This window comes from Capsicum annuum, chromosome 12 (genome assembly GCF_002878395.1).
Source record: "Capsicum annuum cultivar UCD-10X-F1 chromosome 12, UCD10Xv1.1, whole genome shotgun sequence".
NCBI classification, from domain to species: Eukaryota; Viridiplantae; Streptophyta; class Magnoliopsida; order Solanales; family Solanaceae; genus Capsicum; species Capsicum annuum.
The window spans coordinates 221562504-221585200 of NC_061122.1; the positions used below are offsets into that span (position 1 = coordinate 221562504).

General features: G+C 34.5%; 1 protein-coding gene across 1 annotated transcript; it reads right to left on the bottom strand.

Annotated features, from left to right (window-relative positions):
- Positions 1–940: 940 nt before the first annotated feature.
- LOC107850855 (vacuolar protein sorting-associated protein 35B) lies at positions 941–16943 on the bottom strand. Its single transcript, XM_016695639.2, has 23 exons — positions 16769–16943; positions 16582–16678; positions 13310–13433; positions 10542–10727; positions 10171–10258; positions 9919–9975; positions 9736–9825; positions 9506–9628; positions 8433–8507; positions 8293–8352; positions 7918–8034; positions 7216–7455; positions 7069–7134; positions 6791–6880; positions 5352–5441; positions 4620–4709; positions 4101–4169; positions 2730–2810; positions 2518–2625; positions 2332–2435; positions 2014–2127; positions 1725–1929; positions 941–1176 (listed from the first exon to the last, which is right to left on the bottom strand). The coding sequence occupies exons 1-23, from the start codon at positions 16862–16864 to the stop codon at positions 1135–1137; spliced, it is 2412 nt and encodes an 803-aa protein (XP_016551125.2). The 5' UTR covers positions 16865–16943; the 3' UTR covers positions 941–1134.
- Positions 16944–22697: the final 5754 nt, after the last annotated feature.

Consider the following 22697-nt stretch of genomic DNA (forward strand, 5'->3'; position numbering starts at 1 on the left):
ACCCCACTCTGTGGGAATACACTGGGTCTATTGTTGTTGTTGTAATTTTTTAATATGTAAATATCATATAATAATTAACTAGAGACAATATAGTAAAATCACAGAATAAGCAGACAGCTGGAAGTAAGCATGCCGACCGTCAGCTGCCTGCTTCCAGCCGCCCACTCGCGCTTAGCTTATATATATTAGTAATTATCTTTGCACAACTTATTTAAATGGGATGAAAATTTAAATGACACTGAAATATCTATTTGTGTAAACCTCTCCCCAACCAACAGCAAAAAAAAAAAGAAAAAAAAGAATCAATAGCCACTTGGATCGCGCCTAAAACTATTCATTGAGTTGAAGTCACTATCACTTGCCACGGAAGGATATAATGCAACGGATGAGCTGTTACTCTTTTAACTAGAAGTTTCGACTTTGAACCTTGAGTATGAAAAAAAAAAACTTAGTAATTAGGAGCGTTTCTTCGAGTGAACCTTATACAATGAATTGGGATTAATCAGAATCGGATGTGGACGCCAGAGTGGGGGGAAAAAGAAGAAAAGTCACCATCACTTGAGGATGGAAACAAAGAAAGTGCTGTACTTGAACATGAATCAACAACATGGTAGGCCATTTAATAATATATGTTGTCTATTTCAAGATTGGTCCACTGGCCTCACTCACAAGGTGCTCCAATAACTTTCCCCAAGACTAGGGTCAAATGGCCAATTAATTATTGACTTGCTGTTTGAGTTCTTGAGGTGATTAACTAACTACTCTCCCGGTATGCGCAATCTGCGCAAGGTTTGAGAAAAAGCCGGAGCACAAGAATTTATTGTATGCAGTCGCACCTCCCATTACTGCAAGAGGAGGACCTAAACATACAATGATGTGAGGATATTTGTAGGAAAAAAGTATGGTTAGCTACTCAGTAGCATATGGAAACATCAGTTTCAGCTCAAAAATATCTTCTTAATGATCAAACAATGTAAGGACTGGGGGATAAAACAAAAGTCCTTCCATTTATTTTACACCACCTAACTACAACAACATACTCGATATAATCCCGCAAGTGGGGTCTGGAGAGAGTAGGATGTACGCGGACCTTACCCCTATCTTTGTGGTGTAGAGAGGTGGTTTCCAAGACCCTCAGCTCGAAAAAGTGCAATCAAAGCAGGTAAAGGAAAATAACTGCAGTAAAATAGCAAGATAAACAAGGTAATTGAAGTAATAGGTAGTAGTAACAATGAAGAATACGATACTATGCGATTTATAATCCACCTAACTACACATAGAATCAAACTATATCATCCATTTGGAAAACCAGTAAATACACATTTCTTTTTATTCATTTGAGAGAGCCTTGTACAAGAAATTCAAATCAAGAGAACGTCCTAATATACACTCCAATGGACTGGCAATTCAGCAATAAGAATTCAAGTGAAACAAGACCCAAATTTCCTTCCATGCAACTACTTCTAAAGAAATCAGGCATCTTCCCTCCTTTATGGTAAAGAAAAGCTTACGGTAAAAGGAGAATTTTACATTGAATCAGCTAGTAATAAGACACTAGGAAATTTGTTGTATTTATTGCTGATAGAATAATTGATGGGCAACGGCACTGCAGAAGACTCATTTGGCACTTTCAGATCCATGAAAACTTTCGCTTTCAGGGTTTAGACACAATGTGTGTAGCATATCAAATTTGAAATACCATAATAAATATGAATGCTTCACACCTTAATTGGACTGTATTTCTCGCCCATTAGCCCTCCTTTTTGTTTCTGAAATTGAATGTACCGCAATGTGCTGGAGAAGAAAGCATCTGAAGCTGTATCTGGGGTTGTGGCGTCACTCTGCATCTCGGTTTTAATCAACTCTATAAGGCTCTGAATTGCAGCAGGCGTAACTTGAGGGTTCCCCTTCTCGAAAAAGTAAAGGTACCTGAGGCCAGAAGTGGATTCAATATAAAGTAAAACCCAAGCCTGCAATCTAGAACCCAAATTTGACAGTGTTCTGATTACTAACTTGTTAAGTATTTCAACAAAGAGTGTGACAGGTCCACTGCTACCCCTTGTAACATTTGCCTGTTGCTGTGCTGCATTAGCAATCCGCAACGAACGCTTTAGGCAAAGCAAGACCCTGTAACAACCCAAAGGCAGCAAATTATAAATTTCAGGGTAACAACGTAAAAGAGATACATAAAAAATAATTGCAAGACTACCAACTCCTGAATGACAAAAGCTCTCTGGGGAAGACAAGTTCAAGCCTCCTTACAAGATGCATCAATTGAATATGCAAATAACTCAATTGAAAATGAGAAATTTCAGGAACACTATTGCCAACCTTTCTCCATCTTTAATACCATCTTGATCGTCAACCCAAAATAAATGTGAACAAGCGTAAACTGCTCTACATTGATCAGGTTTCTTTAGGAGTTTTGCTGAATACTATACATTAAAAAAGGTATTCCATTGTTAGAAGTCAAATAAATAGATAGACAGAACAGAAGAGATTAGAGGTAGAAATTACCCCTGTGGCCTTATGGGTTAAGGTATCCCTGTTCTCAACACCAAACACAGTCATCTTTTGAAGAGTTCCGATTATCAAGTGAATAGCAGTCACTTGCGCTTTAGAGTCCTAATACCAAGAACAAGAAGTTTAAGTAGAACTTTGAACAGATGAAAAGGTAAATTGGAAGAAGAATATAATATCGAACACATCGTTTATAGGTGAGTAATTACCGCAACCTCTTCTTCATATAGTACAAAAGCTTGTGTAAAAAATTCATAAGCAATTGGTTCAAGTTCACAATCATTGGCAGCCTGAGGAACAAAAGCATGTTTCAGAAATAAATAAAATACTAAATGGATAGACTAAATTTCTGTTGCCCGCATAGTGAGAGTGAAGAAACTTCCACACGAAACAAATAAAAAGGATGCACAAATACACATGCATAGATCAAAGGGACTGTTGGAAGGCAAATCTTATTGCATAAAAAGACAATTTCCAAGGGCATCCAAAAGATTCCACTAGGTAATTCTCTTGGCTATGTCGGGAAACTTGAGCTGATTCCGAGGGCATACGTGAAGTTTTAAAAGAACATAAGAGAGATATGAAATAGGTCCATCCACCTTTCACTCTAAATGTACTCCCGATCTTTTCACCATGATTGTCTCGTTCTTTCAATCACCTCCCATTCTCCCAATGAAGGGGGGAAGTTTTTGAGCTTAAAAGCTCAAAATCATCTTAGGGCATAATGTAGGATTTCAAGGAGATATTTTTTGATAAGGAAAAAATAAAGAGGATTTCTCCTTAAGGTCCTAAATTATGCACCTAGGAGATATTCCATGATATATAATTAGCTATTTGTGTGTTGGTTTCTGAAAATTCTTTTAAATGTTGGACAGATTCTAAAGCTGAAGCAGTCTTTTATTATAGTCTAAACTTTAAGTCATTCAAGGCAAACTGAAAGGTTTGTCTTTGAGATTTTCACAAACCCTTCATTTCTGATGGATAAAATATTAATCTAGTTTGGTATCTGTTTGTTGGCTTAGTTTGTTTTGATCTCTATTTACATATATTTTCTACTTGCAATAGCTAAATTCGGAGCACAAATCCACCCATCTTTTCAGAATACATAGAGGCAGAGAGCTTGTAAAACCTTATGGCTATAAATTGCTTATTTCTAATTAACTAAAGTAGTTATACTGAACATTTAACGGTTAATAGGTGGGAAAAAGTCATCTACACTTTTAAGCCGTACTTTGCTTATTGGCTTCTTAAGGGGTTTCCCTTTGTTCACTTTTACTTGTCACATTTTACCTTGGCACACCCATTAAGAAAACAATTATTAACATGGCTATTTTACCATAGTACCCCTATTAATTGATGATTACTATTATGTCTTGAAATTAGTTTAGAGAATAAACAATTAATGCTAAGAATAAAATAGGAAAAAAAAAATAAGACTTTTCTTGATATAAGTGGAAATCCAATTAGGAAATTAGTGACGAGTAATTTTGCACGGAATGGAGGAAGTAGTATAATGCACAACATTTCAAAAAATAGAATCATGAACGACATCTCTAGAGCAAAACAAATCAACCGTTCACCTCTGCACACTGCAAGTACAACCGCAATGCCAATTCTGACGCTGGAACTGATGAAAGAGCCTCAATAATCTGCAATATGATTAGCTCAATCAGCAAACTGCAGCACACAAGGGCTGATCTGATAGTTTATAGACAAATAATAGGAATCAAATGGTGGTAATTGTATCCTAATACCATGAATGAAATTGAACATGCCACAAATCAGTGTATTCAAATTTCAAAAGATTGGCAAAGTTTAAGCCTGAAGATCATCAATATCAAGGAGTGGGCTGAAGACGATACTACAAGTCTGTAGTGATGACTTATAATATCTTCTCTCAGAAGAGAAAAAAAAAAAAGCACTCTAATGTACTGCATCACCAGTACAGAGATCATTCAGGAGAGGACATTGTGTCACATCTCATAACCATGGTGAGAAATAAAATCAAACAACAAATCAAAACCAAAGGATAGAAAAAGAATCTCGCATACTGATTTAAATGACAATTACAAGACACCATATCCAAAAGCTGATATTACCTCATTCAATAACTGAAAAATCTTCTTTGGTGTAGCTGGAACCTCTTCTCCCGCCATATCTCCATCCTGAACTTGCAGTCTCCTAACCAACTTACATTTGATAGAGAAGTATTTCAGAATTATGATCCTGAAATTTCAGTAGAGGTGGAAAAAAGAAAATAGCATGGTATAAATTTTACGTAAGCATTTGAATCATTCAAGAATATGTGAACTGTGAAGTCTCCAAATTTCATTATATGTATAAGATTTGTAGCAAAAGCCATTATCTCTTATAAGGAATAAATAGACTACAAGAACTTCAGAAACTCTTGGACTGGAGCAGAACGGGCAAATGATCGATAGCCTGCTTCAGTCATAAATCACTTGCGCAGTCTATGATAGTTCTTACAGATTGAATGTCTCTATCTAATTCGAACACGTAGAGAAATTTCTTGGAAGTATGCTGGATGACAGTATGAGGGAGAGAGTGAGAATAGGATACTGGCCTATGGATGCTATTATCAACTATTTTGATAAGAAAATCATTTATTTATTCACTTTATTAGCATAATTATGCACAAACATCTTGTTGATGAGATGGCGTGCAACGGCAAATGGTATTTAAAGTTATTCATTACCTTTTTCTTCATAGAGTTAAATGTCAGGAGATCATTGGATTCTACTAAATGCATACTAAGTAAAGACAGCAGCATAATCACAACCAACCAAAGCATAATGCTGAAAAGAACAAACCTTCAGTGCAGAAAAGGCTAGAGGAGGAACTGTAAAAGTTAGGCGATTTGGACCTCCAGCCATTATATGCTTCCTAACAGTGCATATTATCTGATTTGCAACAACAAAAAGTTAAGAATATTATGAGCATGAATTTGGGGGTATTTCAACTGATTTAGTCTGTACTTTTTTATTGAATCAATTTGATAACTATTATTGGTGTTCATTATTATATAAAAGATCACTATAAGAAATGATATCCACATAGTATTAGTATGATGAACCAACTGTTATCCTAAGTTGTGCGGACTCTCCATTTTTTATGACGCACTAGTGTCGAATTCTTCAAAAATACAATTGACATTTTTGACGAGTCCGAGCAACATAGCTGTTATCTAAGAAGCTGAAGGCACAATCAATAGTAACTGCTAAGTATGAACCAACAAAGTTTACTTTTGAACCTCGAGCAAATCCATGTTCTCCAAACTGTTTTGTCTTTCTTGATCCTACTATGTAGAGTATCCTCTCTAAATTTTTTTTTTGCTAAGGTAAGTGTATTTCATTAATAAACAAGGCCGAGTTGGCCATATACGATTGGGAAAAAATGGGTAAAGAATCTACAAAATCTGATTCTCTACTAAGCTCACCCACTCTTCCATACAACTAGGAATATTATGGGTACACCAAAAGAGAATGAGAGACCGGAGGCTATTCATCTATAGCGGACAAGTAAAAGTGAATGGACGGAGTGCTTCTTAAGGAAATGACACATATATAATATCTATTTACTGTGAAATCAATTTTTGAAGGGTAAAAGCGTGAACGACATTTCACTAACAGGCTTCATGCATCTAATATAATATAAGATAATACAAGGAAAGGATAAATTATGTTATCATCCTAGAAACAAGAAGTTCCATTTGGAGCTATAGACGTATAGAATATCAAGAATGTACTGTGATCTCCTACATTTAAGTTCTTTAGTTTCAGCATCGTTACATGTTCCATAATATTACACACAGAAAATGCATCAGAAAAATAGTTTAAAATTGTTTGTCCACAAAAGAGGAAGTTTAAGTGAAGGATGCACATTATTATATTGGAACTCCCTTCATTACACACATTTTTTTACCATCTGTAGAAAGGAATAGGCCTTTTAACAATTCCTTTCTACTCAAGCTTCCATCAACCTCCAGAACTTGTACATATAATTTCATTAGTGTTTCTCTAACGGTGATAATGGCCGGATTCAGACAGTAAACCACAAGCAAATAACTTGGTTTATTAGATCATTTCTAAAATTAGAAAAGAACTCGTGAAGCAATCATCTCAGTGTTTACTTCCCCCAACAAAAAAAGGAACAGGAGAGCACCAATTGTAAAGAGGTCTCCTAGTGCAAATACCTAAAAGGTGATCAATAATAATTTTCTACATAAAAACTTCTCAAATAAATCAGTTACCTTTAACATTTCCTCAGGTTCATCGTTATACAACATGTGTAAAAGGCGAGCAACAGAATTCTGTTCCTCCTTGAAATCCTCCTCATCAAGCTTTTGGCCAAAACCACAACAAAAAGGAAAAGAAGTCATTCAACTGGTAGGAACTATCCTGAAAAACTCACATATATGAGTACTAAATAAAAATCAAAGAAAAAGGAAGTCCCCAATAGAGTCAGAACAAAATATAACAAATTCAAGAATTTGAAGTAATCAAATTCAACATAGATTTATCTGTAAACCTCATCAGTAGCAGTTTCATCCAAGTCCTTGATAAGCCCTTTTATCAATTCAAACAAAACCTCAACCTGGAAATAGATGTAAATCAATTGAAGGAAGAATCAAATTATTCGAACTAGTGATCAATCACGACAGATCGTGGATTATACCTTGTCAGCTGTTGATACACAGGTGTCATTCTTCATGATGCTCTCAATGATTATCGTTGCCATTATCTTATTTGTTCCGGCATCAAGGTGATCCATGACACGTGGATAATTTGAAAGCGTTAGAACTGTGACAATATCAGTGTATTTCTCCAAGGGTGCACTCAGGAGAGTAACAACTTGTTTTGTCGCTTTACTGTCCTCAAGCTTGGCTTTACTGGAAAGTTTCTTGACACATGCTCCCTATCAACAATCAGCAAAGCAAATCAGGCAGAGAAATGTCATCCCATACACCTCCCCCCTTTAGCGAACAACACTGCTGGGATTTCCTAACCTAGCCTGTTTAACACGCCTATCAACTCAATTGCTCGGACTCTCCAAAAATGTTGCCGTACCCGTGTCGGATCCTTCAAAATTACACTATTTTTGGAGGATCCGACACACATCTGTCGACATTCTTGAAGAGTCCGAACAAAATAGCGGCTATCAACCACTAAGAATCCATGCCCATACAGAAATTGATCAAAGAGAGACCTATCCTAGAATCCATGCCCACACAGAAATTGATAAAAGAGACAACTATCCTCCTCTCACAAAAAACGGTGACCACATTTTCCACGTCAACTGGCTACATAGAGCTTAGAGAATAAAAACAACAGTTTCCGTGTTAACCTCACATTAGTTACCAATTTGACAAGAACATACCAGTACTTGATCCACGTAGTCCAGCCGATCGGGATGAACACGGAGAGTGAAGGTCAGAAGAGATACAAACAAAGAAATGGCGCCAACAACTGGCATATCAACTTGTGCTTCAATGACCTGCATATAAAGGAACCCATTAAATATTTGAAAGGCTAATATCAGGTACTCTAAATCATAAATCCTACTAAAAACTGAAGTTTTTTCATAAATAAAGTCCAACTACAAGTTACAAAACTAGATAATCAAAATATGTGTCTGAAACAATGTAATCACCCATTACATGCAGGCTGACCTTGCCCTTAACTACTACTTTCCCGAGAAACTCTAAGTAGGCAGCCTAGTAAACTTATTTTCTGGAATCAGACGGTGAATTACCTTCCCGATGGCACTGCTAAGCTTGGCAAATGCTTCAACTTGAAGGAAGTCAGGTAACACCTAAACAATCAAAACAATTACACCTAAATAGGAGAAGAAATCAAGAAAATCGTGAAGCTGTCAAACAGTTATTTACTTACTTCGGGACTTGAATCAGCATAGTTCGACAATCTCTCCATCAATCGTGACAGCACAGTCTTAACGTCAACAGCAGGCTAAATAAGAAAATGAAATAAAAACATATATTTTCAATTTCAACTACCAATTTAAAAAAAAAAAAAAAACATGTATTTTCAATTTCCTCATGGAACTTAACATAGTAAGATAATGCAGCTATTTTGGATTGTTCTTTCTTCTTTTCTTGTCTGGGAGATTGGACAACATGTTAGAGCAAGGGCTGATAAAATATAAGCATCCACATGCTTCTACAACACCAGCCACAATATGATTTGAACAAATTGTTAAAACTACAAGTATAAGCTCCATACTTAAAGAACACACCAAACTTTGTAGATCACAGAAAACCTAATTGTACATCAACACATTCTCATCCAAGAAGAAAAAGTTATGCCGGAAACTACAGCAATAAGCCAACATAAGACAGTTGTTCCAGTTAATCTAGTGAATGAGGGACTTCAGTGGCGGAGCCACATACATTTCGGGGGTTCATCCAAACCCCCTTCGTCGGAAAATTATACTATTTTTATATGGTCAAAAATATTTTTATGTATATATAGTAGATGTTGAACCCCCTTTGACTAGTCCATATATTTACTTCTGAACCCCTTAGTGAAAATTCTGGCTCTGCCACTGAGGGACTTATCTAGTCCACTTAAGGTAGAGTGGAATAAAAAGAGCAAAAAAAAAAAAAAAATACCTGCTCTCTCAAGACAAATAAGAACACCTATAAAACATTAACTAAAAACAAGTTTGAGCCACTAGCAATCACCAGGTATATAATCTTATTCTTCTTCCACAACAGGTGAAGATCTGAAAGGCAGTCAAAATAGGATGTCTGTACAAAATAGGCAGTTGTATCTATAAACAGCACAAAGTTAGTGCAGGAATTTCCTTTAGTTAGATATGTTATAGATATACAGTTTACAATTGAGAGAAGAAGGATTGAAGATGCAATGAAGAGTAGACAAAGGACAGGACAGACAAACTTATCCTGCCAAATAATTTGGGTACTCATAGATTTGTGGTTACTTACTTGGAGTTGAGGACAAGCACCCAATAAAGTTTCAAGTGTCTGCAAGTGGTACTCATCTGGAAAGACCTGAATTATGCAGTCCATCAAATAATATTGGGCAATCTCATCCTTACAATTGACAACCTGTGGGAACGTTTAGCTGCACTTTTAGAGGTAGAATAATTGCTACAAGCAAATAAAACAGTCTTACATTCCATGTCCAGAAAAGGTGTTATCATGCTAATATTTACCTGCTCCAATACTCTGGGCAGAACCACGTCCTTATACATTTCAAGATCAACACCCTCTATCTGACTAAGAACGTGCAAATTCTTCCCAACCTAAAATATGAGGTACAGCTGAATAATGTATTTCTGAACCAAGCCATAAGCATCTCAAAAGGAGAACACAATGATTGAGTGCATTGATATTACAAGATCACGAAGCTCGCTCCTTTCTTTCTCCAGTTTCTCTTTCAGCCTGACAGGTCCCTGCAGACCATAAAGCGCGAAGAATGCCTCAACTCAGGATCACCAAAGCAAATGAATGTATCACAAGCACTATAACACCTGCATGGCCAAAACATGCTTTCATGACTCATTTTACCTTCCTGGCATGCAAATGCACAGATGCCATGCATGTCCAAAGTAAAAGCCAGGTAAAGAGTTCAGAAGATCCTAACGTACATTATGCTGCATTCTGACCCAAAGCTTATTCATCTCTGTGAAGTTCTGCAGCACAAAATCAACAGCATCCATGACAGTATCACCTTCTCTGCATGAAGAACAGTATCTCAGATCACCCCCCAGGTCAAACTAGAAAATGAAGAGAAAATACTCAATTAAACAAAAGACGATAATTTACAGATGGATACAATAAATTGGCTCTCCCTGCATGCTTAAATAGGTAAATAACAATATATATCTCTAATGTGTTTGCATGCAGCTCTCAGTGTGTTTGTTTCAAGCAAGTGAATAAAAATGTACTTAAGCAGAGCTGACGTGATATATGTGCAACCAAATCATCACATAATCCCAGCAGTAATCAATAGTTTTACCCTTCATACTCAGAACCTAGGTCTGGCAATTTATCTCTGCTAATTTGAGCAAGATAACTCCTCAAGAAGAGCCCACGTGTTGGATGCTGAATACCACGACACATTTCAACAAGATCCTTGAGAATATCCTTAGCAGGAGCCTCTTTTGATTTTATGTAAACAGATCCTACTGTACATAGGAGATACCTGAAATATTACATGAAAAACTGCCATCAGATATCTGATTCTTCAGGAACAGTGAGGGCTTACAAGATGGTGAGAAGATAATAACATAGGAAACAAGGATCCAGGTAAGGAAGCAAAAACAAGCAACAATTAATGGACTCTAAAAACAGAAATTTACTCGTGGCATGAGCAGTTCACAACCAACCTGGAGAAAGAAAGACATATTTACTGATAATTGTTGCCTGACAAGAAGCCAGTGTAACCTCATTCAAAACAGATGATGCTGATATTGCCATCAGTTGGTGTTCCAGATTTAAAAACTGGTGTTTGTGATAATTCTTGGTAGCTACATAACACATTAACCCAGTGTCATGTAACAATGGCATAAGGCGAGGAAATAAAACCTCTATTTTTTTTTATTTTTTTTTGGGGGGGGGGGGGGGGGGGGGGGGGTGAGGGGGGGGGCGGGGGGGGGGGTTGTATAAGCACGTGGAGGGACAAATAAAGTAACTCTAAAGGGATTATACGAAGTTCTCAATTCTCCGACAGAACTCTGCTTTCACCACTTGAGCAACCAAATAGTTTGGATTATGAACTGTGAAGCCAAGGTGACCTCATTAGAAACTGGGTGATGTTGGCATTGCCTTCAAATGGAATTTCAAATTTAAAACAATGGTGTTTATGTACATTCTTGGTAGCAACATAACAAATTTACCCACTCCTTTTATCAACTGAACTTGTTAAAGACTGTAAATGGTTAGTATAGAGTTTTCAGTTCCGCAGATTGGTAGCACCATAACATATTCCCACAGCCTGTATCGACAGGACAAGTTGATGACTGTAAATGGTTTCATATTAAGTTTTCAATCCCGTCCTTCAGATAAGATTCCACGAAGATCCAAGCCTAGCAAAACACTCATACCTCGCAGATCAGATAAGATTCCTATCTATCTTGCCATGTCTTGGGCATCACAGTGGACTACCACTGATTATCCCATCTACAATATCTACTCTACAGATTAAGAGGACAGAGGGTCTCCCTTCCGTAGATTCGATTGGGATTGATTCTCAAGATCGAGCCCTTATCAGAGGCGTGCCTACCAGCACTTGTCAAAGCATTCGGCTATAGTCGTTTAATCAACTTCTTACGTGTAAACCAATGGGTGTTTATACTCTCGAGTAATTAGAGAAAAGAAGATAAAAGTTGTTAATAGGTTTTTTTTTTTTTTGGAAAGGTAAATAATTTATTAATATTGGGGGAAATCCCAAGTACAAGAACTACACTAGAAATTAAAAGATCAACATTGAGACATGATCTCTACATAAGGCATCTATTCATTTATAGATTGGGCAATCTAAGTTCATATACAAATCAAATTGCAAGAAGAAAAGCACTGATTGTTAATCAAAAGATTAGAATGAGAAAAGGAAAAATTCTTTAGTAGGAAATGGGGTAGAACAAAAATTGTTGAGGAGGAAGTCTAAATTATCTGTATGGTTTTAACCTCTCAGTCCCCAGTTACTTGTATTTGGACATGTATGTGGATAAGCTGAATACTATATCCACATTTTAGCTTTGGAAGTTAATCAGTATGGAAAGTTCATCAGCACCTTTTAAAATTACTCTGAAATGCCTGATATTTATATGTTTGGTGGCCTCAACATATGTTAGAATTGCTAGAAGTTTACAATGCCCTAAACTGACCATGCTGAGCGCTCTCGAGATATTAAGACCCATCTTTTTTATTTTCCAGTTTTGGTATTTTTTTTACTAAGGTTTCTCTCGAGTCCATGCTTCTGTGTCCTTTTTGAATACAATAGACTCAGTTTCACTATAGCATGAAAGACACTCTTCCATGGGAATTAGCTTAAGCATGTTGCCTCAAAACCTCTCTTGGGAAAATTTTCTGGCTTCTGTGGTAAGACTTTCTCCTTTCTCTTTGTTTTTGGTAGGTGATTGTAAAATATTTTTATCTTAATAAAAAGAATCTACCTGGACCTAGCTCTGTTTTGTTAAAGTTGCCCATAGTAAGTAAATGCACTCGGGGACGCAGACATGAACCAAATAGCTTTTGCCCAGACCCTACGTAATTAAGTTTTAAGAAAATCCACTAAATATATCTATAAATATTTTACTGTAAACTCAGTTATTAATGTTTATAAACTTGGGGTCACTGCAGGAGTCCATATACTTTAAATTTTGGATCCACCTCTGTGCACACAATATTCCTACTCAACTCGATGAGCAGAGATAGTTCTTATGTTATAAGAGAAATGCATTGACTCCAGATCCTATCCGGCACTACCCTCATGCATAGTTGGAGGCCGTCAACTCTATGAGAAACTGAGCATTCTCAATAACACTAAATATACCAATAAAGAGAAAAATACATGAAACAAGAACAAATTCGAAGTTATCCTATTAAACGTTAAGTGGAGCATAAAAATCATATTTGGATAACCACGTTTACTTCTTAACTTCGTTCGCTGATTTGCTTGATCCTAAGATACTAATTACGAAGCAATATAAGTAGCCAATTAGCACACAACAAAGTCTAGCAGCTAAGAATTCTAACACACTGAACATTTCAACTGAGACTTACAACCGAGGCAATATATTTCCAGCATGTTGAACAAGCTCATATAAGTCAATAACTGAACAACCATGTCTATCTTCTTCTCTGAAGAACATCTCCAGCTTCCTCAATTCATCAAAAGCTCGCATATCTACCACAAAGAACACAAAGCCTGTGAACAAACATGACATAACGAACATAGACACTTCCTCTATTCCGACATAACGAAAAGCGTTAGGCACTTTTTTGCTTTCCAACATTCAAACTACGTACACTAACCAAGAGTTTAATTTCTCACCATTTTCATATGAGAACTGCAACTCAAGCAATTTTTCCTATAGTACCAAAATATCTAAGTTCTTATTTGTTTTTAATAAAATGAACTAATCTAGTCCAATTTACCTCTGTAATTTAGTCAAATTGACCTTCATAAATGAAATGTACAACTTATCGTACTTCTTGAGTAGCTTCCAGATATTTAAATTTAAATGATTTTTAAAAAGATGAATAGACTTAGCCCGATTTCACTTCAAAAATCTAAACTTTACTCCTTCCGTTTCAATTTGTTAGTCTAGGTTTGACTTGGCGGAGTTTAAGAAAATAAAGAAGACTTTTGAATCTCGTGATCTTAAATTAAAATACGTTGAATATACCAAAATATCCTTTAATCATGTAGTCTTAAATAAGTCATGTGGAAAATTGAAATTAAAAAGTTTCAAAAAAAAAAAAAGGAAGGAGACATTTTTTTTAAAAACCAACCTAAAAAAAAAAAAAAAAAAAAAAAAAATTGAAATGAGGGGAAAAACTTTAAGAAAATAAAATAAAGAAGGAGAAATTTTTTTTAAAAAACCAACCTAAAAAAAAAAAATAAGACAAACAAATTGGAATGGAGGGAGAAACTTTAAGAAACTGAATTACTATAGTCCTATTTAGCTAGAAATTAGTAAATTCGACTCTCAATAAGCAAAACTGCAAAACAAAATTACAATGAATTAATATGATTTGATTTAGCTCGAAATTAATTGAAGTAATATGATTTGATTTAGCTCGAAAGCAACTCAAATTTACATTTCATAACCAAGAACTATCAAACAAATTAGAAAGAAAAAGTACAAATCAACAAAATCAGCTAAAAGAATAATTTCCATGAATTGATTTAGCTCGAAATTAATTGTTAGTTGATATTTCAGGTAGGAAAAGTGAACTAGTTGATGAGTGTTTTGATAAATAGTTGGTCTCAAGTATGAAAACTCACACACCACTCTCATACTTGATAGTTAAAATATGAAACTCGAAAAAACGAGATAATTTAGGAGTGTTTTTGACCTTCACTCAAAAAAATGAATTAACATGATCTGATTTAGCTTGAAAGTTAGTCAAATTAACATTCCTAAGTGAAAAGTGCAACTTATACTATCTTCTCGAGTAGTTTTCATATATTTAAATTCAAATAAGTTTCTAAAAATGAATATGTGGCCTAGTGGTCAATGAAGTGGATTGAGAATCTGAGGTCTCAAGTTCAAATCCCTGCGAAGACAAAAAAAAAACTAGGTGATTCTTCCATCTGTCCTAGCCTCGGTGGATAGAGTTACCTGATATTTGTTGAGGGGCGTGAAAGCTGACTTAGACCAATTTGACTTCAAAAATCTAAAATTTATTTTTTTACTATATTCCTATCCAGCTAGAAAATAAATTTGACCCTCTATAAGCAGCAATGCCAAAAAAATGAATTAATATGATCGGATTTAGCTCGAAAGCTAGTCAAATTCACATTTCATAACCAAAAACTACCAAACAAACAGGAAATTAAAAAAAAAATTGCGCAAAAGAATATGTAATTTGACTGGAAAATTAACGGAGCTCATAGTATTTATGTGGCGAAAGTTCAGAAGTGTGAATCTCAGTGTTAACAACAAAGTAGATTACTTCAATGCTTCTCTCAACTGTTCACTTTCCTTCCTTTCCTAAACAATGTTCATATTTCAAGTAGGAAACCATAGTCCATATACAAAAGTCAATAATTGGGGATACTCTTCATTTTTTATTAATTCTAAAATAAATGAATTAATACGATCCGATTTAGCTCGAAAGTCAAAAGTAACTCAAATTGACATTGCATAACGAAAAACTACCAAAACAAACAGGAGTTTAAAAAAAATGAACCAAAAACATGTAATTTGACTAGAAATATTTACAGAGCTCCTAGTATTTATGCCAAACAAATCAGAATAAAAAAAGCGGAAATCAATAAAAATCAGTTAAACGAATAATTAATATGATATGATTTAGCTTGAAAATAATTGCTAGTTGATATTTCAGTTAGAAAAAGTGAACAGCTGATACGTGAGGTGCATTTTTGACAGATAATTCAAATATGAAACTCAAAAAACCAAGATATTTTAGCTCGAAAGTAACTCAAACTGACAATTCATAACCAAAAACTACCAAGTTAAGCAAAGAAGATGTAATTTGACTAGGAAATATACAGAGTTCGTAGTATTTGTGCGGCGAATGTTTGGAAGTGTGAAGCTCAGACAACAACAAAGCAGAATACTTTAATGCTTCTCTCAAATTATCAAAGTGAATAATTGCGGAAAGTTTCGATAAATAACTGGATACTCACAGACCTAATAATTCAGATATGAAACTCGAAAAAACAAGACACTTTCAATGTGTTTTTGGCCATCCACTCTAGAAACTGAACTAATACGATCTAATATTGCTCGAACGTAACTCAAATTGACATTTCATAACCCAAAAAAATACCAAACAAACAGGAATTGAAATAAAATTAACCAAAAAAACATGTGTTTCACACCTGATAGTTCAGGTATGAAACTCTAGAAAACCAGATATTTAGGTGTTTCTTTGACCTTCACTCTAAAAGATGAATTAATATGATCTAATTTAGTTTGAAAGTCAACAAAACAAACAGTATTTGAAATTTTTGTGCCAAAAGAAAATGTATTTGACTAGAACTTTTACAGAGTTCGTAGTATTTCTGCGGGCGAAAGTTTACGAGTGTGAAGCTCAGACAGCAACAAAGCAGAATACTTTTAAGGCTTCTGTTGCTATCATAGCTCAGGTTCAATGCTTCAGCACATTTAATTAATATGATTTAATTTAACTTGAAAGTTAGTAAATTTGACTCTCCATAACCAAAACTACCAAACAAATGAGAATAAAAATGCACAAATCAATAAAATCAGCCAAAAAATGACTCAGATTAACTTAGCATAACCAAAAACTGCCAAACAAATTGTAATTCAAAAAAAAAGTGTTTTGACTAGAAAGTTTACAGAGATCGTAGTATTTATGCGGGGAAAGCTTCGAAGTGCGAAGCTCAGACAACAACAAAGCAGAATACTTCAATGCTTCTCGAAGATTATCCGAATCCTGAAGAAGAAAAAAATGAAGTATTAATTGTGAATTTTGGGAAGATTTTTAGGGATTTTAGGATTGAAATTTAAAGGAATTTTGAGGTACCAATGCACGAGACATGTAAAATGCGTTGTGTTGAATAGCTGCGATTCCTTCAGCTAACCATTTTTCTTCTTCTTCCATTCCTTCTGTTGTTACCATTTTTGTGCTTTTTTTCTTTGTGGATGTTGGCGTGTGAGGTGGGGTTTCTGCTTTGATTTATAATTTGGGTGATTTGGTTAGTGACAACTCAGCCAGCTGGGTGCGTTGTTGCCCAAAGTGGAATAAAATGGCAGCTCGGAGCACGGATCGGATCACAATCATCTATTATTATATGCTGTATTATTTTATATTTTTGTCGTAGTCATTTGTTTGATTTAAACTCATATAATCTTTGATCACACGATAACAATTTTAAACGACTCGATATGTATTGCCCCAGGTCGAATAAAGGGCAGCCCAATGCGCAAATCCGATCACAAGGATCTATCATTGTAGGCCGTGTTGTTTTGTATTTTTGTCGGTGGTTATTTGTTCGATTTAAACTCATATGACCTTTGATCACACAACAACAATTTTAAACGACCCTATACATGTTGCCCCAAGTCAAATAAAAGGCAGTCCAATGCGCGGATCAAATCACAAGGATCTATCATTGTAGGCCGTGTTGTTTTGTATTTTTGTCGATGATTATTTGTTCGATTTAAACTCATATGACCTTTGATCATACGACAACAATTTTAAACGACCCAATACGTGTTGCCCCAAGTCGAATAAAGGGCAGCCCAATGCGCGGATCAGATCACAAGGACCTATCATTGTAGGCCGTGTTGTTTTGTATTTTTGTCGGTGGTCATTTGCTCGATTTAAACTCATATGAACTTTGATCACATGACAATAATTTTAAACGATCCGGTACGTGTTGCCCCATGTTGAATAAAGAGCAGTCCAATGCGTGGATTGAAACACAACAGTCTAGAAAATTAGGTGGGAGGTGACAAAAAAGCCTTGTTTTGTATTTTTGTTAGAGGTCATTTGGTTGGCTTAAATTCGTGACCTTTGATCAGATGACAACAATTTTAAGCAATTCGATAAGTGTTGCCCTAAGTCAAATGAAGGGTTGCCTGGTATGCTCTTGCTATGCATGAGGCCCAAAAAAGATTGGAGCACAAAATTTTATCATTTATATGTCGCCTTATTTTCTGTCGAAGGTCTTTTTTCATTGCTTAAACTCATGATCTGTGGTCAAATTCTAGCAACTTTGCCAATTGTCCTGACTTGAATGACTCGAAGGAAAGAAAAAATATTTTTAGAAGTTAGAGATTAAGGAAACAAAAAGGCAATTAGTTCATTAAACTTATGTTATGCACGAAGTTAGAAAAAAGATTGAATCATAAAGAGTTATTTAATAACTAGTAAAGCAGTGACTTATTGTAACACCCTGCACCTTTGAGCTAGAATTTAGACCATCATTCCTACGCGTATAGACCCGAATCAAATGATTCCTTGATAGTATATGTGTGGTGATCAATTCTATAGTGTGGAAATACCTTTGAATATGAATTGAGGTCACAAAAATCCCCTAACTCAAAAACGAGTTCAAAAATTTTCTATCGATCAAGTTTTAGTGGACGTTTCAACTTGGGTCAACTTACATCGACTATTACTCCTAGAATATGACGAGTTAGAGGGTCTACTATATATCAAATGAAAGGTCTTTGAGTCTTCTTTTCAACGCCTCCAACCGTTCGTCAATCCTGGTTCGGAGTCAAAAGTTATGAGTGTTTGAATGAGATACTGTCCAAGCTTGGCGATGGCTTAGGCGCCGCAAACTTTAATGTTTGCCATAGGTTATGCGATGCAAACCTTAAGGTTTGCCATGGGGTTTGCGCCTCAAACTCTATGTTTTACAGTGTAGGAGCTCCGTTTTGAGTTATTTCAAGGGCAAGCAAGTCTTTTTATGTTCCAAAATCGTCCCTAAACATCTATAGACGAATTAAGGTCATTATTAACATTTTAACTCTCTTAAATCCCTAGTTCATCTTTCTAAAACACAAGAGTAGAAAAACAACTAGGGTTTGATCTTCCAAGTTTAGAGGTTTGATCTTTTCATGAATTCTTCGTCAATTAAGGTATGTGGGGCTATCCTTAAACTCCATGGGCATGAGTTTTAACGTTTTTATCAAATTTAAAGATATACAACCATGTTTTTGAAAAAGTGGTTTTGATAATAATTGAATTATATGCATCATGGTTTTGTTTTGATGGAAGTATATGTTGGTTTAGATCCCCTTTATTTGGAATTGAAATTTCAATTTTATATATATATATATATATATAGACATGTGTTTTCGATTATCTTTTGAAGGGTTCAAATTGAGAGCATGATTAATGAACTTCCCCTTTTGTTATGAAGTATATTGTTTATTTGAATTGTGGGTGATTTTGAATGCATGGACCATGTTTTGAAAGTAAGTTTCTCAACATCATGATGATTAGCATATTTTGTGATATGATGAGCGGGAAGTTTTCTTGATATAATTAAACTCTTTGCATTAGAGAGAAGAGTTGCATGTGATTGATTAATTAACACGACCACCATATGTTTTTAGTCTTGCAAAATAAAAAGAGATGATTGCATAAGTTTTTCTTGAGATTTCAAAGTGATGACTCTCTTATAACTTTTTGAATCATTGGTGGTCATTTGCATATTCTAAATGAGATGGCTATGAATTTGATACGATATGAATAACTTGCAAGTCAGGGTATGACGATACCCAGTAATGACATGCCCTTAATAGAATAAGTATCGAAAGTTTGAAAGAATGAAGAATGTTTTTGAAAAATTAAAAAAATGGGCTTAAGAGAGCTAGTCGATTACCCGAAGAAGGCGTTTGAATGTAAGGGCTCATCGCTGGAAACCGTAGTTGCTAATACAGGTATTATCCTAAAAAAGGGAACAATGTAGATGCCATGTAAGGGTGATTCCACAGTATGCTTGTAAGGGGGTGTACCAAACTATTAAGAACTCCAATCCTTGCGGCATACTTGGATTGGAGGCTTGGCCGCCGAGTCAAGGAAGGATTCCATATAGCCCATTGAAGTACAGATTTGTAGGGTGGACCTGTTAGCTCAGAAGACTAACAAAGTATTGAGTTGCAAGATAGCTTTGGAAAATTCTAAATTATGCCTATGTGTTTAGTTATCTTATTTGTAATGTTTTTACGAAATGCTCTCATCTATATTGTGTATTAAAGATGCTATTTATTTTGGATTTGTTTCACATACCAGTACATATGTATTGACTCCCCCCCCCCCCCCCCTCCCCCCTATATTTCAGGGTCTAAGACAAAATTCCGGGGTCCTGCTAAGCCGTAGATTGATTGGTCTGAGGTTGGAAGTTGGTGAGTCTCCCTTATTCCGAAAGGCCTAATGTATAAGTCATTGTTATTTTTATTTTGATTTATGGTCCGATTGGGGGTCTTGTCCCAGTCTTCAGACAGAGGTTATTTTCAGTTAGTAGAGATTTCGCAGACTAGTGTTAGATGTTATTGATCTTTATAAACTCATTTCAATAATGAGTAGTTTGAAATAAAAGTTGACCATGATTCCGTTTTGTTATGTATTTTCGCATTTCCTCTTTGTATATGAATGGTGTATGTGATTGCAAGTTAGAAGGGCTCTGGGGCCTTTATGGTTCGGGATGCCCGTCACGTCCAGGGTCCCGGTTCGGGTCGTAACACTTATATAGGTATTAATTTTTGTGTAAAACATATATTTATTAATACTAATCAAGTGTACGTGCTCCGCACGTGTATATCATGTTAGTCAATTATAAATATATATATATATATATATATATATATATAACTATACTTTCACAACATTGAAATAAAAAAATTACAACAAAAAAATATTCTTAAACAAATATGGATGGAATTATTTTTGAATGTACAAAAATTTGCACAAGTAAGAAAAAAAGGTGCGGAACTAAAACATGGTCAAGTTTGTATAACACTATAACTCAATTCAAATAAGAAATGTCAAATTGTTGAATTCATCAATAATATATAAATGTATAGTGTTAGCTGAACCTACAATAGACACAAAGTAGAAGACTACCCCGACATTCCTCCTCTATGATCCACAAGTTATCTGTCAAACCATCGCATCAATTTGTTGAATTTGTTAAGAATATGCACTAACATATAATTAATTTTTTTTTGCCATTATTGTTGTATAGTGATGCAATAACCTGTAATATTTTTCAAGTAAACTTATACTACCATGCTGATTTCTAAAATTCTAATACGCATAATATACGTTGAACTCTTGTAAGAAAAGAAAATCGATAGACATAATGTAATAGACTAATTTGAACAAATGCTTGGTATAAAATGATTCTACATATAGTAATTGAATCAAAAAGAAAGGAAAAAAATACTCTCTCCGTTCAATTTATGGGGTACTTTTTGAATTGTAAGATTCAAACAATTAATTTTTACCTTTACATAAACACTTCGTCAATTCCCAATCAACTACTATTCTATCTACCACTTGTATTAAACAAAAAAAGTCAGATAGTAACATAACAGAAATTATAATTAGATCGTGTTATCAGAACAATATAATTAAACATAATCTTTACAACACAATCAAATTATAAAATTGTATTCAAAATACATACATTAGGAATCAAAAATAAATATAAACAAAACTTAGGCAATGTATCTATAATCTATGTTTATAATATATAATATATCTATAATTTATGTGATTTGAACTTTTTACCCCTCATTAAAAATTTTCATAATAGACAAAATTGTCTTTTCACTTTTCTTTTATTATATATTTAAAATTAAGGAGTCTTAAAATTGGTAAGACAAAAATAGATGGAGAATTAATATTGGTAAGTTTTCTTTTTTCTTATGTAAATAAAAAAAATGAGTCCTAAAAAATATAATAAGAAGAAGAAAAAACATGTCGAGGTTTTCATCAAAATTGAATAATAGTAACAACATATAATAACAATTTTATTTCTTAAGAATTAATATAATGAAAAAAAAATTATGAGTCATCCCGCATTTTTTATAAGGAAACTTATTGTTACCATGTTTAAGGAAACTATTTAAGATAGGGTTGAGATGCATACATAATAAGGAAACTTTTCTTATGCGTAAAATATATATATATATATATATATATATATATTTGGTAATACAAATAGTAGTAGTAATATATTACTAATTATAGAATTATCAAAAAAAGAAAAAAAAAAGAAAAAAAGAAGGAAAAGGGCAACAACAAATCCCAATTTCCAAAGGTTTAATAAATTTATCTATAAATACACAAAACTCCATTAACTTTAGTTCAACTTTTCTCTAATTATTTTTAGAGTTTTCTTATTTTGTGTATTATTAGCTATATACTATGGCTTTGCAGGAAAAAAGAACCAATTCCTCTACTGTTTTATCTGTTTTATTATTTTGTTTTCCTCTTATTGTGTTAGTGTCTATAATTTTGTTTATTGGTTTGTTTCGAGATAAATCTTTGCCCCAATTTATTATTGAAGCAATCACAACTTCTAATATTAGTTTTTTCACCACGGCCTTATTCATCACTATCAGCTCAAAATTTGATTATAGATTTCGTGGTCGAAAATCCGTGCATCTAGTGAAGTTGAATCTAAAAACATGAAGGCTTCGATTTCGTACAAGGGAAATATTGTCGGATTGAATACCTTAGGCCTTTATCATCAACAGAAAGGAGAACGTTCATCAATACAAGTGACTTTTGATGATTTTTCAGTCAAGGTAATGGATGACTATGTTGCTTATACAATAAGTAAAGATTTATTTAGTTGATAAATTTGAAGATTATATATGAATTATTGATATTCAATAATATGCATTCTTTCTTTTAATAATTTCTTTTGTTTTCTCTTATAACTGAAGATTCTGATAGATAAATTGGATGAAACAAACGTGTTGTTGTT